Below are 17,431 nucleotides of genomic sequence, written 5' to 3' on the forward strand. Positions count from 1 at the left end.
TGCAAGGTCCTGTCACGCTAAGACAATGATGCAAGGTCCTGTCACGCTGAGACAATAATGCAAGGTCCTGTCGGGCTGAGACAATAATGCAAGTTCCTGTCACGCTGAGACAATAATGCAAGGTCCTGTCACGCTGAGACAATAATGCAAGGTCCTGTCACGCTGAGACAATAATGCAAGGTCCTGTCACGCTGAGACAATAATGCAAGGTCCTGTCACGCTAAGACAATAATGCAAGGTCCTGTCACGCTAAGACAATAATGCAAGGTCCTGTCACGCTGAGACAATAATGCAAGGTCCTGTCACGCTGAGACAATAATGCAAGGTCCTGTCACGCTGAGGCAATAATGCAAGGTCCTGTCACGCTAAGACAATAATGCAAGGTCCTGTCACGCTGAGACTATAATGCAAGGTCCTGTCACGCTGAGACAATAATGCAAGGTCCTGTCACGCTGAGACAATAATGCAAGGTCCTGTCACGCTGAGACTATAATGCAAGGTCCTGTGTCCTCCGCAGGCAGTTTTTTTTATTTTTTCGATATTTTTATGGCGAGTTGAACCGGAACCGGAAGACCCCACTCTTTCTTGAACACAACACAGGAAGCCCGAAATCGAAAAAAAGCCTTTTTTCAAAAAGGCTATCACGCAACGATGAATAAGCCTTGCGTTATGTTGGCTGTTATGTACTATTGCGCTTGCGTTCCAGTGAGAACCAACCTAAGACTTCTTAAAAGCGAACATAATTTGAAAAATAAAATACAAAGTCTGAAGAAAATCCACCGTTTTAGTAGAACAGTGTTCACATTCCTTGTAACCTGTTGTTATCACGCAACACTCGTGTCTGCTATAGTCCGAGCATTTCCCTATCTTAAGGTATGCCCATTTTTAGTTGTTCTTTGTCTTAATAGTAAAAAGATAATACATAAGATAAATTCTACAAACTGCATCAGATGCTACTATCATTTATGAGAAGAATTGATCTCTGAGCTTCTCGTACGCATGCGCAACGTTCAGCACCATGGCATCGTCGAACCTGCGTCCGACTATCATCATTCCCACAGGCAACCCGTGGGATGAGCCCGCGTTGATGGACAGCGCCGGATGACCAGACAAATCGAAGGGAGCCGTGTTGCATGTTTGGAGAAAGGCTGTATGCACGAATTCTGTGAAAATAAAAAACGATTGTTTTGAGCTCATTAAGATGGACATATGCATGGCAACCAACCCTTCTAAGTTTGACATGGTTGGATCGATCCCCATCATCTATTGCATATAGTTGAAAGAGTCCCATCTATATAGATTGCATATAGTGATTGAACCCCACAGTCTTCTTTTGCATAGTTTGCACTGTTTGTTTGAGACTTACCCTCTACCTGATTAAAAAGTTCCACCTTACTACTAAGTTTACTAGACATCCAGCTTGTAAGAGATAATATAATTTGATTGACACCAACCCTTGATTGACACCTTGCCATCTGGAATCTTCGGTGTCCTCTTAGGAACCGTAGGCATGATGAGCACATGATATTTGGAGAGCGCCTCGTCATACGCACGCGTCAGCTCTCGCCTCAAGTTTTGGGACTTGCTGTAGAAGACGCCATAGTAGTCTTCCTTCAGGTAGCGCGCCATCATTCGCGTGAGTTTCACAGTCGGCGCGGAATCGTTGGTGTGCGTCTTCAGCCCTCTTGCGACTGCGAGCTGCATGTGGGTATTATAATAGGCCAGACCACTGGAACCTGCGACACATATATATATACTTAGATGACCAGGGGTAGTTGTAAATGTTCAAAGTAATGAGTTGCTGTTGTATAAGCACGTCCCCCATGCTGCTTATGTATAGAGATTCTCCTGATTCGAGACATATAGAGATCTACCAAAATAAGGAACAAATTACCGCCAAATCTGTCGAACATGGTGTTTGCGCCCCCCTCTACGAATATGGGTATCAGCAGATCGGCACCTAAAAAAATAACTTCCATAAGTGCATATACAGACAAATAATCAAGCAGGTGATAAGAAATATACACCCAAACCACGGCACCTGACATGCAATAGAAACCTCCTCCACTACAGCACCTAGACCTACCGAGCGAGTGCCATGGGATAGATACATCCTCCACTAAAGCGCCTAGACCTACCGAGCTAGTGCCATGGGATAGATACATCCTCCACTACAGCACCTAGACCTACCGAGGGAGTGCCATGGGATAGATACATCCTCCACTACAGCACCTAAACCTACCGAGCGAGTGCCATGGAACAGATACATCCTCCACTACAGCACCTAGACCTAACGAGCGAGTGCCATGGAACAGATACATCCTCCACTACAACACCTAGACCTACCGAGCTAGTGCCATGGAATAGATACATCCTCCACTACAGCACCTAGACCTACCGAGCTAGTGCCATGGGACAGATACATCCTCCACTACAGCACCTTGACCTAACGAGCGAGTGCCATTGAACAGATACATCCTCCACTACAGCACATAGACCTACCGAGCGAGTGCCATGGAATAGATACATTCCCACCACGGTACCTAGACCTACCGAGCGAGTGCCATGGAACAGATACATCCTCCACTACAGCACCTAGACCTACCGAGCGAGTGCCATGGGAAGATACATCCTCCACTACAGCACCTAGACCTAGCGAGCGAGTGCCATGCGATAGATACATCGTCCACTACAGCACCTAGACCTACCGAGCGAGTGCCATGCGATAGATACATCGTCCACTACAGCACCTAGACCTACCGAGCGAGTGCCATGGGAAGATACATCCTCCACTACAGCACCTAGACCTACCAAGCGAGTGCCATGGGATAGATACATCGTCCACTACAGCACCTAGACCTACCGAGCGAGTGCCATGGGATAGATACATCCTCCACTACAGCACCTAGACCTACCGAGCGAGTGCCATGGGATAGATACATCCTCCACTACAGCACCTAGACCTACCGAGCGAGTGCCATGGGATAGATACATCCTCCATCACTGCACCTAGACCTACCGAGCGAGTGCCATGGGATAGATACATTCCCACCACGGCACCTAGACCTACCGAGCGAGTGCCATGCGATAGATAAACCGTCCACTACAGCACCTAGACCTACCGAGCGAGTGCCATGGGATAGATACATCCTCCACTACAGCACCTAGACCTACCGAGCGAGTGCCATGGGAAGATACATCCTCCACTACAGCACCTAGACCTACCGAGCGAGTGCCATGGGATAGATACATCCTCCACCACGGCACCTAGACCTACCGAGCGAGTGCCATGGGATAGATACATCCTCCACTACAGCACCTAGACCTACCGAGCGAGTGCCATGGGATAGATACATCCTCCACTACAGCACCTAGACCTACCGAGCGAGTGCCATGGGATAGATACATCCCCCACCACGGTACCTAGACCTACCGAGCGAGTGCCATGGGACAGATACATCCTCCATCACTGCACCTAGACCTACCGAGCGAGTGCCATGGGATAGATACATCCCCCACCACGGTACCTAGACCTACCGAGCGAGTGCCATGGGATAGATACATCCTCCACCACTGCACCTAGACCTACCGAGCGAGTGCCATGGGATAGATACATCCTCCACCACTGCACCTAGACCTACCGAGCGAGTGCCATGCGATAGATACATCGTCCACTACAGCACCTAGACCTACCGAGCGAGTGCCATGGGATAGATACATCCTCCACTACAGCACCTAGACCTACCGAGCGAGTGACATGGGATAGATACATCCTCCACTACAGCACCTAGACCTACCGAGCGAGTGCCATGGAACAGATACATCCTTCACCACGGCACCTAGACCTACCGAGCGAGTGCCATGGTATAGATACATCCTCCACTACAGCACCTAGACCTACCGAGCGAGTGCCATGGTATAGATACATCCTCCACTACAGCACCTAGACCTACCGAGCGAGTGCCATGGGATAGATACATCCTCCACCACGGCACCTAGACCTACCGAGCGAGTGCCATGGGATAGATACATCCTCCACCACGGCACCTAGACCTACCGAGCGAGTGCCATGGGACAGATACATCCTCCACTACAGCACCTAGACCTAGCGAGCGAGTGCCATGGGATAGATACATTCCCACCACGGTACCTAGACCTACCGAGGGAGTGCCATGAGATAGATACATCCTCCAATACAGCACCTAAACCTACCGAGCGAGTGCCATGGGACAGATACATCCGCCACTACAGCACCTAGACCTACCGAGCGAGTGCCATGGGATAGATACATCCTCCACTACAGCACCTAGACCTACCGAGGGAGTGCCATGGGATAGATACATCCTCCACTACAGCACCTAGACCTACCAAGCGAGTGCCATGGGATAGATACATTCCCACCACGGCACCTAGACCTACCGAGCGAGTGCCATGGAACAGATACATCCTCCACTACAGCACCTAGACCTACCGAGGGAGTGCCATGGGATAGATACATCCTCCACTACAGCACCTAGACCTACGGATGCGAGTGCCATGGCATAGATACATCCTCCATCACTGCGCCTAGACCTACCGAGGGAGTGCCATGGGATAGATACATCCTGCACTACAGCACCTAGACCTACCGAGCGAGTGCCATGGGACAGATACATTCCCACCACGGTACCTAGACCTACCGAGCGAGTGCCATGGGATAGATACATTCCCACCACGGCACCTAGACCTACCGAACGAGTGCCATGGGGCAGATACACCCTCCACCACAGCACCTTGACCTACCGAGCGAGTGCAATGGGATAGATACATCCTCCACTACAGCACCTAGACTTACCGAGCGAGTGCCATGGGATAGATACATCCTCCACTATAGCACCTAGACCTACCGAGCGAGTGCAATGGGATAGATACATCCTCCACTACAGCACGTAGACCTACCAAGCGAGTGCCATGGGATAGATACATCCTCCACTACAGCACCTAGATCTACCGAGCGAGTGCCATGAGATAGATACATCCCCCACCACGGCACCTAGACCTACCGAGCGAGTGCCATGGGATATATACATACTCCACTACAGCACCTAGACCTACGGAGCGAGTGCCATGGGATAGATACATCCTCCACCACTGCACCTATACCTACCGAGCGAGTGCCATGGGATAGATACATCCTCCACTACAGCACCTAGACCTACCGAGCGAGTGCCATGGAACAGATACATCCTCCACTACTGCACCCAGCTGCTGCAGTCGCTCAGCGGATCTGCGCACCATCACGTTGACATCTGGCTCAACCAGAGAGCTAAAACCCTCCTTCAATAGACCGATGCGGACCCCAGAAATCACACCAGTTAGCTAAGAGAAATAAGGAAAGATAATAGTTAAATAATTTGGTTCTTTTTACATGTCTGTATAAATGTAATACTATTTGGCACACACGCAGAATACCCTCACCCTTTTAGTATATACCGGTTGTACTGGCATATCACGTGGTTGTCTTGGATCCAGTCCCTCCTTGTCCAGGCCAGCAATAGCTTCGAGCAATAATGCGGTATCATGTACTGTCTTAGCCATAGGCCCACAGTGGTCATGTGACATTTCTATAGAACTGATGGCTGTGTACGGAACAAGGCCATAAGTCGGCTTCAAGCCAACGATCCCACACGCCGCGGCGGGCGTTCGAATGGAGCCTCCTTGGTCGCCCCCAATAGCCATATCCACGACCCCTGAAGCAATCTGATGAGACAACTGTGTTTAGCATAACCCTTACCAGCCGGATTGGAGGCGCTGGTGAGGGTTCACCGATATCTAAGAGCACGACAAGAGGTGAATCTGTAATCTGTATTTTAGCTCCGATACATCATCTATTTCAAAATTTCTCTCAGAAGGGAGTGTGTGGATGGTAAGGTTAAGATTGGGCTTAACTTCTGTTCTTACCAAAGCTGCACTCCCGCTCGATGAGCCGCCAGCAGACCTCGTGGTGTCCAGCGGATTCAATACAGGGCCAGTGGCGGTAGAAAAACTCTCATCGGAACAACAGAAATCCTCGCAAACCGACTTGCCAAGGATCCGCCCTCCGGCATCCAATACACGCGTAACTACGGTGGCATCCACATCCGGGACATATCCCTCTAATATCCGGGACCCATTCATCATTGGGATCCCAGCAACAGGGATATTGTCTTTGATGGCGATGGTCTTGCCATGGAGTTTACCGCTGGCCGCACCCTGGATATCGCAGCACCAGTACCTAGAGTGTAAAAACATGCTTTACGGGATCTCAGCCAAAAGAACTTAAAGCGTCGATAAATTGAAGCGTATATTCCCCTAAATAACCCTCAACACATAATTAGTTTATTACAAATAGTTTATTGATCTTATTGTTCTATTATATGTGTTGGCTGAGAATAATTGGTTTCTTCTTTGCTATTCATTAGCTAAAATATGGGGTCTGTTACCCGTGGAACTCCAGTCACCCATTCACCTCCAGTCGCCCCATTTGACACGGGCGACTCTAAAAATTATCCACACCGCTCTTTCACATGTTCCCCTTATTGTACCCACCCTTCCCAACGAAAAATATGAAATAAGATTCCAAACGTTATTTCTTTCTACTTACCAAGCATTTAGAGGGTTCTGTGACTTGGTTCCTTACCAAGCATTTAGAGGGTTCTGTGAATTGGTTCCTTACCAAGCATTTAGAGGGTTCTGTGAATTGGTTCCTTACCAAGCATTTAGAGGGTTCTGTAACTTGGTTCCTTACCAAGCATTTAGAGGGTTCTGTGACTTGGTTCCATAACAAGCATTTAGAGGGTTCTGTGAATTGGTTCCTTACCAACCATTAAGAGGGTTCTGTGACTTGGTTCCTTACCAAGCATTTAGAGGGTTCTGTGACTTGGTTCCTTACCAAGCATTTAGAGGGTTCTGTAACTTGGTTCCTTACCAACAATTTAGAGGGTACTGTGACTTGGTTCCTTACCAAGCATTTAGAGGGTTCTGTAACTTGGTTCCTTACCAAGCATTTAGAGGGTTCTGTAACTAGGTTCCTTACCAAGCATTTAGAGGGTTCTGTAACTTGGTTCCTTACCAAGCATTTAGAAGGTTCTGTAACTTGGTTCCTTACCAAGCATTTAGAGGGTTCTGTGACTTGGTTCCTTACCAAGCATTTAGAGCGTTCTATAACTTGGTTCCTTACCAAGCATTTAGAGGGTTCTGTGACTTGGTTCTTTACCAAGCATTTAGAGGGTTCTATAACTTGGTTCCTTACCAAGCATTTAGAGGGTTCTGTAACTTGGTTCCTTACCAAGCATTTAGAGGGTTCTGTGACTTGGTTCCTTACCAAGCATTTAGAGGGTTCTGTAACTTGGTTCCTTACCAAGCATTTAGAGGGTTCTGTGACTTGGTTCCTTACCAAGCATTTAGAGGGTTCTGTAACTTGGTTCCTTACCAAGCATTTAGAGGGTTCTGTAACTTGGTTCCTTACCAAGCATTTAGAGGGTTCTGTGACTTGGATCCTTACCAAGCATTTAGAGGGTTCTGTGACTTGGATCCTCACCAAGCATTTAGAGGGTTCTGTAACTTGGTTCCTTACCAAGCATTTAGAGGGTTCTGTGACTTGGATCCTCACCAAGCATTTAGAGGGTTCTGTAACTTGGTTCCTTACCAAGCATTTAGAGGGTTCTGTGACTTGGAAGGTCTGTAGCCAGTAATGCGGGGATATTTGATGGGTAGCTTGGGCTCTGCTAACTCATGAATTTTTTTAAAAGTGGTGTTGAACATCCCAGACATTATCTCTGAGCAAAGAAAAGAAAAAAATAAATAAACCATATTATCCCCAGTATATCCGGTTATAAAAGTAGGGATTATCTCTGGCTATGAATACCTTGGTACTGGGGATTATCTCTGGCTATGAATACCTGTGTACTGGGGATTATCTCTGGCTATAAATACTTTGGTACTGGGGATTATCTCTGGCTATGAATACCTGGGTACTGAGGATTATCTCTGGCTATGAATATCTAAGTATTAGGTATCATCTCAGGGTATGAATACCTTGGTACTGGGGATTATCTCTGGCTATAAATACCTTGGTACTGGGGATTATCTCTGGCTATGAATACCTGGGTATTGGGGATTATCTCTGGCTATGGATACCTTGGTACTTGGGGTTAAACTTGGGGTATGAATACCTTGGTACTGGGGATTATCTCTGGCTATGAATACCTGGGTATTGGGGATTATCTCTGGCTATGAATACCTAGGTACTGGGGATTATCTCTGGCTAAAAATACCTTGGTACTGGGGGGATTATCTCTGGCTATGAATACCTGGGTACTGGGGATTATCTCTGGCTATGAATACTTGGGTACTTGGGGTTATCTCTGGCTATGAATACTTGGGTACTGGGGATTATCTCTGGCTATTAATACCTTGGTACTTGGGGTTAAACTTGGGGTATGAATACCTTGGTACTGGGGATTATCTCTGGCTATGAATACCTGGGTATTGGGGATTATCTCTGGCTATGAATACCTGGGTACTGGGGATTATCTCTGGCTAAAAATACCTTGGTACTGGGGGGATTATCTTGGGGTATGAATACCTTGGTACTGGGGATTATCTCAGGGTACGGATACCTTGGTACTGGGAATTATCTCTGGCTATGAATACCTTGGTACTGGGAATTATCTCTGGCTATGCATACCTTGGTACTGGGGATTATCTCAGGGTACGAATACCTTGGTACTGGGAATTATCCCTGGCTATGAATACCTTGGTACTGTTGGAGCTCTTCATTGGTCAGATCAAGCCCGAGATCCCCTGCGATGTCAGCAAGTCGAGACAGTGATGGTGTACGTACGGCCGGTGCGCTGTAAACTAAGCAACCATTGATTCAATCCAAGACCTTAAGACACGCCAATATTTTTACCGACTTGTATTGAACTTCTGATAATCATTAGTCATGCGGTTAACTTTGACCTCTAGGTCTTTACGGTCTGTAACGCTATTGTATGCCGAGTGTTTGGGCAAAACCAGCACAAATCCTACTGGACTTAAGGTATTTTACGAAACATGGCATTGACATGATTATCTATAATATTCTAGGAATGTTTCTGCGGAAGGTCGCTTGTGAGTAACGTCAATTGAGTCAGGTGATGACGATACAATATACTTTATAACCTTTTGCAAAGACGCATTATTACAAAGAATTCCTATCCAAACAACAACATAACAATTATCCAAATAACAACATAACAATTACGTTTCGCTTGTTTACCCTCAGACATGTGATGTTGGGGCCCTTTATTTTCAGCCATTTCGTGAAGAGGCTCGCCTGATTCTGTCTTTGGGTAGCACTCGCAGCCAGACGCTTAGAATAATAATACAAGGGCTGTCTGTCACACAGCGACAGAAGGTCACATTTCTCGTTATATCCCAGTGATGAATTTTCACGCGCGCTCATTGGTCAATATGGGTCACGTGCACATTTTCACAGGACAATTATCAGTCGATAACGTCCAGGCAAAGTGATATATGTCCTGTGAACATTTTTGTGCGGTCAAAACTCGATTTTCGTCCGCTCAATAACTCCTCAAACAAACACCATGGTTTTCAAAACGCTATGAAGGCACAGAAAGAATGTTCATTTCTTTCATAGAACTATCATCAATGTATTTTTTAGAATTTATACTGAAACGGGAAAGAAAAAGCAATGACAAAGAACTTCACAACAGCGCGCGCTCGTGGCGTCATTCCCGTGCACGTAAGGGCGCGCAGAAGACATTTAAAAATTGAAAACTTTTGCTTCAATTTCTATTCCAGCTCTCAGCAGAACAGTAAGAAAACAGTCTAGGCGTAAATCCATCAGTTGAAATGCAAGTTTTGAGCTTCTAATGAAAAAAAAAATTTTGCATGAATTGTTATCCTTCGCGAATGGCAAAAATTCTAGTGCAAATCAGCGCGCGTAGAATCACAGGTAGCCCAGGCAATGGTTTCGAAGCTGTTCGTAGCTTGGAATCGGCTGTTATTCTTAGAGGTAAAACGAGTGGATTGAAGTCGCGTTTTTTTGTGAAACATTGCCAATAAAATTGCCTTACAACTTAGAATATGCCTTGTTGTTGTCATATTTATGTGTAATATACGATTTTGGGGGGTTTTCGTAACGGAATATATGACTTCCCTCCCCCTAAAGGAAAGAAACAAGGTTGGAGGCGCCATTTTCGGTAGCACTCAAATACCGTCGAAATTCGCGAGGAAAATACAACAAACGAAATAATTTTATCTCGCAGACATATGGCAGGGTACACTTACATTCGATATGTGGCAAAACATCCGAGCTAAATCTTTTTCCCTGGCCGCTACCCACTTTTTAAAACGAGTAAGCAGCGATTTGAATCCTTGACCGGCGCAGTTGGACAATTAGGTACGCTCGGCTGAACACGGAGCGAAGCAAACTATTATTAGCCTGCGAGGTGGAAAGTCTGCAAGGCTGTGATCGGCGCATAGTAATCTGTTATATAAATTAAACAAAAATAAGAGATAACAGATTACTTACCTTGCTTCGAAAACTGATAGTTATGAATTTTAGACCGCGAAAATTTATGAAATTCGTATCAAATGCGCCGGTGACAGCCTCGCGCTATACTTGTTTGCGCTGAATACCTATATTGGACATTCCCCAGGTCACACAGCCTACCAAATGGTGTTTTGGTATGGTCCCAGTCCTCAAGCCTTATGGGTCTGCCCATATATGTGTAGACCTCGTTGCCCTCAATAGAAATGTCCGGAGGGAAGTCCACCCGATGTTTTCAGTTGATGAAAGTCTGGCCAAGCTCAGCAAAAGCAGAGTCTTCTCTAAATTGGATGCCAACACTGGATTCTGGCAACAACCACTCGACAAGGAGTCACGTCTACTGACTACTTTCATTACCCCCTATGGCGGATTTTGTTTTAATCGTGTTCCATATGAATCTGCTCAGCACCAGAGGTCTATCAGCGTAGAATGTCCAATATCCTACAAGGGCTAGATGGGGTGATATGTCACATCGACGACACCCTGGTTCAAGGCTTCGTGAAGTCCTTAGATGCCTTCAAGAGGCGGTGTGACCCTCAACGAGAAATGTGAGTTCTCCGAAACCTTCCATCAAGTTCCTCGGACACATAATTGACCAAAGTGTCAATTATGTGTCCGAGGAACTTGACAGAAGGTTTGGAGAACTCACATTTCTCGTTGAGGTGCCCAGACCCCAATCAAGAATTTCCCAACTGAGTCTCAGCAACAAACCTTTACAAGAATCAAGGAAGAGCTGACATCATCAAGAAGTCTTGCGCACTATGGCCCTAACCGCCCAACCATTGTATCCAGCGATGCATCCTGGGTATAGGAGCAGTCTTACTTCAGCTACAAGTCGACGGAACGAGAAGACCAGTCTCATATGCATCTAGATCACTCAGCACTGGCAGTTACCTGGGCATGTGAGAAGTTCACCAACCATTGTATCCAGTGATGCATCCAACCTGGGTATAGGGGCAATCTTACTTCAGCTACAAGACGACGGAACAAGAAGACCAGTCTCATATGCATCCAGATCACTCAGCACTGGCAGTTACCTGGGCATGTGAGAAGTTCACCAACAATTGTATCCAGTGATGCATCCAACCTGGGTATAGGGGCCACTTCAGCTACAAGACGACGGAACTAGAAGACCAGTCTCATATGCATCCAGATCACTAAGCAATGGCAGTTACCATGTGAGAAGTTCGCCAACTATGTTCTTGGCATGCAGTTTACAGTGGAGACCGATCACAAGCCGCTTGTCCCTCTCCTAAGCTACACCGACCTGTCAAGATGCCACTAGAATTCTGAGATTCCGCATGCGTCTCCTGAAGTACAATCCCCAAGAAGTTTACGTACCGGGGAAGACCCAAGTCATTGCAGACACATTGTCACGAACTCCAGCAAGCAAACCACTTCCAGAAGATGATACATTTGTGGATGAGGTTGAAAGCTTCACCAGTCAAATTATCACCGGTTTACCAGCAACTCCTAAACGACTTTAAGAAATCAGAGAAGCACAAGATGCAAATAAAGAATGCTTCCAGATTAAGAAGTACTTATGGACGGATGGTCGACATACATGCCGAATTCGCCATTACTGAGACCGTACTGGGAGAGTAAAGGTCACCTTGCTGTTGTTGATGGCCTACTACTGTATGATGAGAATATTGTCATTCCACGAGAGATGAGATTGGAAATCTCAGCGTGATCCATCAAGGACACATTGAAATTATATGTATGGTGGTCAGGTATCACTTCAGCTATTACAGATCTAGTAACCAAGTGTTTCACATGCGCCAAGCATTAACCAGAGCCGAAAGAGCCTTTGATGCCCTCTTCTTTCTCGAACCTTTCCCTGGGAAAAAATAGCAGTGGATCTCATTGCCCTGAAAGGAAAGATTCACATGGTCATAGCGGACTACTACTCAAGGTGGGCCGCCGGCAGCGTCGCCAAGATCTTACATTGTGGAGACGGAGAAAGGCAGCCAGATATAAGAAGAAACAGTGCCTTGGTCTCAGCAACAACAAAGATACCACCAGCACCAGCAAGTAAAGAGAAGCCAACAACACCACCTGCTGTGCTGCCAGCTAAGAGCGACAACGTTACTACAGCTTCGCCATCACCAATCACTACCCGCAGTAGCAGGATTGTGAAACCCCCTCAAAGACTGATGAATGAAACTTGAACATTATCGTATACGGGACATTGAACTTTATTGGTTGTTGCTTACCGACATCCTCCCTTTCGTTATAATGCTATAGTTTAGTCGTGTTTGGGAACCCTGTGTTATGTATGAGAACTCTGTGTACCTTCGGGACTTGAGAGATTCCACCCTCCATGGTTGTTGATGTTCAACTCCGTGTGCTTCTCTCAAGCTAATATTTAACAACTATACTATTTACATTGAGGTGGATAGTTGCGAAATATCTACCGAGAGCCGGTCTCGAGGTAGATATTTTTAAAGCCAATATCCGCCGAAATGGAAATGGTATAATTGTTCTAGTATATGAATCGAGCTTAAGAGCAATTTTCTTGTCGGAAACACTTGCAAATCGGCTGTTACACCCGCCATTTTCCTTGATTTCGGGGCGCAGGAAAATATCCACCTCCTAGGAGGTGTATATTGCATTTTATCCCGAGTTTCTCAACCAATCAAATCCCTTGTTCTTGCGAGGTTCCCGAGTTTTATATACTAAATCTTAATATAACACTACTCTCATTCATGAATGAGATAAAGAAGCCAATGGTATGCGTTATCCGCCCCCCCCCCCCACCCCAAACCCAAACGATCCCACACCGCATAGCCCTGAATTGATAAAACGCAGTGTCCTATCGTATGCAATAACATTCAATAACCACGCTGTTAGCCAGAAAATTTTGCTTTGAGGTGGAAGAGCACTGCCTTGATAATTTGTTTTTCGTTGGGGGGGGGGACATTTTGTGTGAATTACACAACAGAGTCTAGCTCGAGGGACTTACACAGAGTCTAGCTCGAGAGACTTACACAGAGTCTAGCTCGAGGGACTTACACAGAGTCTAGCTCGAGGGACTTACACAGAGTCTAGCTCGAGGGACTTACACAGAGTCTAGCTCGAGGGACTTACACAGAGTCTAGCTCGAGGGACTTACACATAGTCTAGCTCGAGGGACTTACACAGAGTCTAGCTCGAGGGACTTACACAGAGTCTAGCTCGAGGGACTTACACAGAGTCTAGCTCGAGAGAATTACACATAGTATAGCTCGAGGGACTTACACATAGTCTAGCTCGAGAGAATTACACAGAGTCTATTTCGAGAGAATTACACAGAGTCTAGCTCGAGAGGGAAAGGGCGTGTATGTGTGTATGTGGGAGGGTTGGGGGGATGGGGGGGAGAGGGCCATTAACTCATTTGTAAAACAAATTTAGTCACCCAATACTTTTCATATAGAATTTATTTTATCAGAAGCAACAGCCTCTCAGATCCTCTCACACTGGTAGCTTCAAGTAACTCGACAGTACTTATGAAACAATCACCCTCAATAACCCTGCATTTCTACATGTTCTTGGGTGGGACATTGTTCGGGACAAGAAGGGTCACATTTGCCCTACTTGGGTGGAACTATAAGTACGGCAACATGTGAGTGCTGAACAACGTAGTCTGTCACGCTGCCTAGCAACGTACGCTTGATGGATCCCAGGCCCCTGTTACCGATGAGGATGAAATCAGCACCTTCATTTTTCGCTAGCTCACAGATCCCCTCACCCGCGTTGCCTGCGCCCCAAATGGACTGGAACGGAATGTTCTCCTGTGATTAAAAACATGGCTAATCAGCAGCACACTAAATAATGTATTTTAATCTAGTTTAAACGTATCTTAATATAGCTTAACTGTATTTTAATTAAGTTTTAATTTGTTTTAATAAATGTGTTTTAATATAGCTTAACTGTATTTTAATGTAGTTTTAATTTGTTTTAATATAGTTTAACTGTATTTTAATATAGTTTAAATGTATTTTAATATAGTTTAAAAGCAAGATATCGTCTTGTATACGTGCGAACAGAGCCAGTCAGCAAAAATCACCAATCGAAACGCCTCTTTTCTACACCAGGCTAAAAAAGAATACGAGTCATATCTTAAAATGCCTTTATTTGGCAATCGCACATTATTTTGGAAAGTTGACATTTATTTCCAATTTTAAAAACGCCAAAACAGATAAAGAATAATCATATCTTGCAAATGGTTAATTCATATGATCTACCTTATCTTCATATCATCCAGGAAGCTTAAAAACAATTTTTAAAACAAAGAAAGCGCGGTACTATAAAAAAAATTGAAACCACTATATATCCTGATATGATACAAGCGCAGCAAGAATCTGTTGTTTTGATTTGGTGAGGATGGACCTCAACCAATTCCTGAACTGGTTTTGATAAAGTTTTAGCATGTCTAGAAGTCTCAAGGACCCCTGAATCCTCGCTAGTCCGTGATTATTGTTACCACGAAGTTTGAAGGTAGTCTTGGAGCCTTTGCTGTAGTTTAGTTCCTTACCGCCTCACAGATCTTCTCGTAGTCAGCGGTTATCTCCCTAGCAGTTTCCTCCATTCTTCTCATAATAGTATCCCATTCAGCACGTGACCGTGTTACACCATCTGTAGAAATGATTTCCAGATGGAAAATCATGCCACTATTTTTACAAATATTGAGTCATACAAAGCTTTCATTTCCATCGACTAATTAAAGCGAGTTACTACGAAATTTCTTTAATCGTCCACAAAATATCAGACGTTATTTGCAGGTTGACATGTGTATTTCAACGATAACGAAGGAGTTGATCGACATTTATTAATCAAATACATCACCCTTTGTGCGTTTATCATTTACGTATACTTACGTGCTAAGGTTGGTGTTGGGATGCCTGTGGGTTCTACTATGTGCGCCAGCAGTACCTGGTCATCGGCTCTCTTGACCTTATCCAGATAATCTAGATGAGAAAAAAAAACTTAACAGCTGTATACGATGATGTTTTTCACAAAATGGCAAGTGCTTCATTATAGTAAAGTAAGGTTTAACGAGTTGCAATCAGCTCTCATGGATATTTAAATAAGTTTAGGCCCCGTCCACACGTATCCGGAAATTTGTGAAAATCTTTTTTCTAATGTAATCCGGCTCTCGCCCACGCGTATCTAGCGTAAATTCCCGCCGTATCCGGAAATTTTTAAAAACGCTCCACTCTCCAGAGTGGAAATTATACGAATACGTATACATGTGGACAGTCTTCTCCGGATAATTTTGAATGTGCTTACGTCATTCTGTTGGATACGACCGCAAATTACGCTGGATACGTGTGGACGAGAGCCGGAATCGTAAAAACGGATACGTGTGGACGGCTTGAAAACGATTCGAATACGCTGCGTGTGAACGCGGAAACTTTTGCAAATATATTTGCGGGGAAAAAATTATCCGGATACGTGGGGGCATCCTCGTTGGCAACTCCATATTCAAAGAACAATGTAAGTATTCTTTAGATGCAGCTTTTTGTGTTGAATGTTAACAACTTCTATAATGCATAATTTCTTCTTCACCACTATGAATAAGTATAATACAGGGGGAAATGTGCTGGTATCTGTTTGAGAAATGTCATAAAATGTCCGCCACTGTTTACACATCCCCGGATGTTCTAGACTGATTATCAATCTTAAACCAAGAACGGCTTGTGATTGGTCTTTGCGGGGCAAAGCAGCCGATTGGATTCTTCCCAGACCATAACAAACCACCAATGAAGTATTTATGAATGGCTTATTCCTAGGTAAATTTCCCCTATTTTTTTTACAAATATAATGTCTACAACAACGTTTACCGTGGCTTTAAGGTTTTATATCTCAGATTACTAAATGAACTTGTGGGATGCATTTTACTGGGACTTATAAATCTTGCCGATCGACGCCATTGTTGGGTAAAAATAAGAAAGGCTATGCATTAGAAATATATGGATTCAAAAAATATATGATACGAAAAATATGATTCAAATACGTAGCAAGATATACTTTAGAATATGACTGGTAGAATATGACCGAATTCAACGGGTGTTTTGCTTCATTTTTTTTCAAAACAAACAACCTTCCGCTTCGTTCACATACAAGAGGTAGCAGCACAAGTGTTTTGTAATTTGAAGCTTGTTACTATAAAGCTCACTGCAGCAAACTATTTAGAAAAAAAAGGCCTAACAGATTGTGTCACACACTTGTTTGCTCGTTTATAAGGTGTATGCATTTTATACATCTTTTTCAAAAGACGATTGCAATGAAGCCGTTAATGCTACCCAAGACGGCCTATGCTTTATTATAATAAAGTAACGCATCCACTTTTAATAAAGCAGTGAATATGACATAAATTTGATATACAGACAAAAAAATCATTATGCATACGTACAGTCGAAGGCTCTCCTGCAATGGTCCTTCTTCTTATCCAAGGCGATGAACACCATTCTTTTTTCGCCCATTTTACCTCGTTAAATCGTGCACGGCGTTCCAGTCGAGTCTAGCAACCTTCAATTCATCTCCGGCTTGCTCTCGGCTTGGCTTGCAGAAAGTAATTAATAATGAATCTGTGTTTTTGTATTTAAACATTACGTCATTTACGCCCAATGCACCTGACTCCCAGGGAGCATGAAAATCAACTCGTGTAATGACGCCTTAAGGATATACTTTGAGTTGGTGTGGAAAATCTATTTTTTTTAAGGTCATGTTAGGTATAATTGGATATCGTTGGCCCGCTACGTTTTTGTCGCGCTCTCTGCCTTAAAATAAAAACAATGAAATTAAAAGCGATGCGAGGTGCGTATTGGAACAGAGCCCTTTTCAGAGACAGTGTCATGCAACACCAAAGAC

At 44.7% G+C, this 17,431-nt stretch overlaps 2 protein-coding genes across 3 annotated transcripts; both read right to left on the reverse strand.

The window, feature by feature from the left end:
• Positions 1–766: 766 nt before the first annotated feature.
• On the reverse strand, positions 767–9,437 carry LOC5509819 (amidase). 2 transcript variants are annotated; one of them, XM_032378752.2, is made up of 9 exons: positions 9,281–9,437; positions 8,776–8,880; positions 7,667–7,796; positions 5,941–6,253; positions 5,458–5,739; positions 5,199–5,358; positions 1,895–1,960; positions 1,455–1,736; positions 767–1,163 (listed from the first exon to the last, which is right to left on the reverse strand). In XM_032378752.2, exons 1-9 carry the CDS (start codon positions 9,318–9,320, stop codon positions 964–966), a joined length of 1,578 nt encoding a protein of 525 aa, XP_032234643.1. In that variant the 5' UTR covers positions 9,321–9,437; the 3' UTR covers positions 767–963. The 2 variants fall into 2 exon arrangements, with proteins under 2 accessions (XP_032234643.1, XP_032234642.1); XM_032378751.1 differs by having other exon boundaries at positions 9,266–9,435.
• Positions 9,438–13,977: 4,540 nt separating this feature from the next.
• Positions 13,978–17,134, reverse strand: LOC5509841 (universal stress protein YxiE). The gene is made up of 4 exons (XM_032378796.2): positions 16,974–17,134; positions 15,436–15,525; positions 15,093–15,193; positions 13,978–14,349 (listed from the first exon to the last, which is right to left on the reverse strand). The coding sequence occupies exons 1-4, from the start codon at positions 17,041–17,043 to the stop codon at positions 14,149–14,151; spliced, it is 462 nt and encodes a 153-aa protein (XP_032234687.1). The 5' UTR covers positions 17,044–17,134; the 3' UTR covers positions 13,978–14,148.
• Positions 17,135–17,431: the final 297 nt, after the last annotated feature.

Source organism: Nematostella vectensis, chromosome 1, assembly GCF_932526225.1.
Source record: "Nematostella vectensis chromosome 1, jaNemVect1.1, whole genome shotgun sequence".
NCBI lineage: Eukaryota > Metazoa > Cnidaria > Anthozoa > Actiniaria > Edwardsiidae > Nematostella > Nematostella vectensis.

What these genes read in the sequence shown, in the direction of transcription:
- LOC5509819 (XM_032378751.1), bottom strand. Translation starts at nt 9,320, where the DNA reads ATGGCTGAAAATAAAGGGCCCCAACATCACATGTCTGAGGGTAAACAA. An exon ending in CGAGCGGGAGTGCAGCTTTG is followed by an intron (nt 5,740 to 5,940) that starts GTAAGAACAGAA and finishes TTGTCTCATCAG; the next exon opens with ATTGCTTCAGGGGTCGTGGA. An exon ending in TGGCAAGGTGTCAATCAAGG is followed by an intron (nt 1,164 to 1,454) that starts GTTGGTGTCAAT and finishes TTATTTTCACAG; the next exon opens with AATTCGTGCATACAGCCTTT.
- LOC5509841 (XM_032378796.2), bottom strand. Translation starts at nt 17,043, where the DNA reads ATGGGCGAAAAAAGAATGGTGTTCATCGCCTTGGATAAGAAGAAGGAC. An exon ending in TTGCAGGAGAGCCTTCGACT is followed by an intron (nt 15,526 to 16,973) that starts GTACGTATGCAT and finishes TTTCTCATCTAG; the next exon opens with ATTATCTGGATAAGGTCAAG. An exon ending in CCCAACACCAACCTTAGCAC is followed by an intron (nt 15,194 to 15,435) that starts GTAAGTATACGT and finishes TCATTTCTACAG; the next exon opens with ATGGTGTAACACGGTCACGT.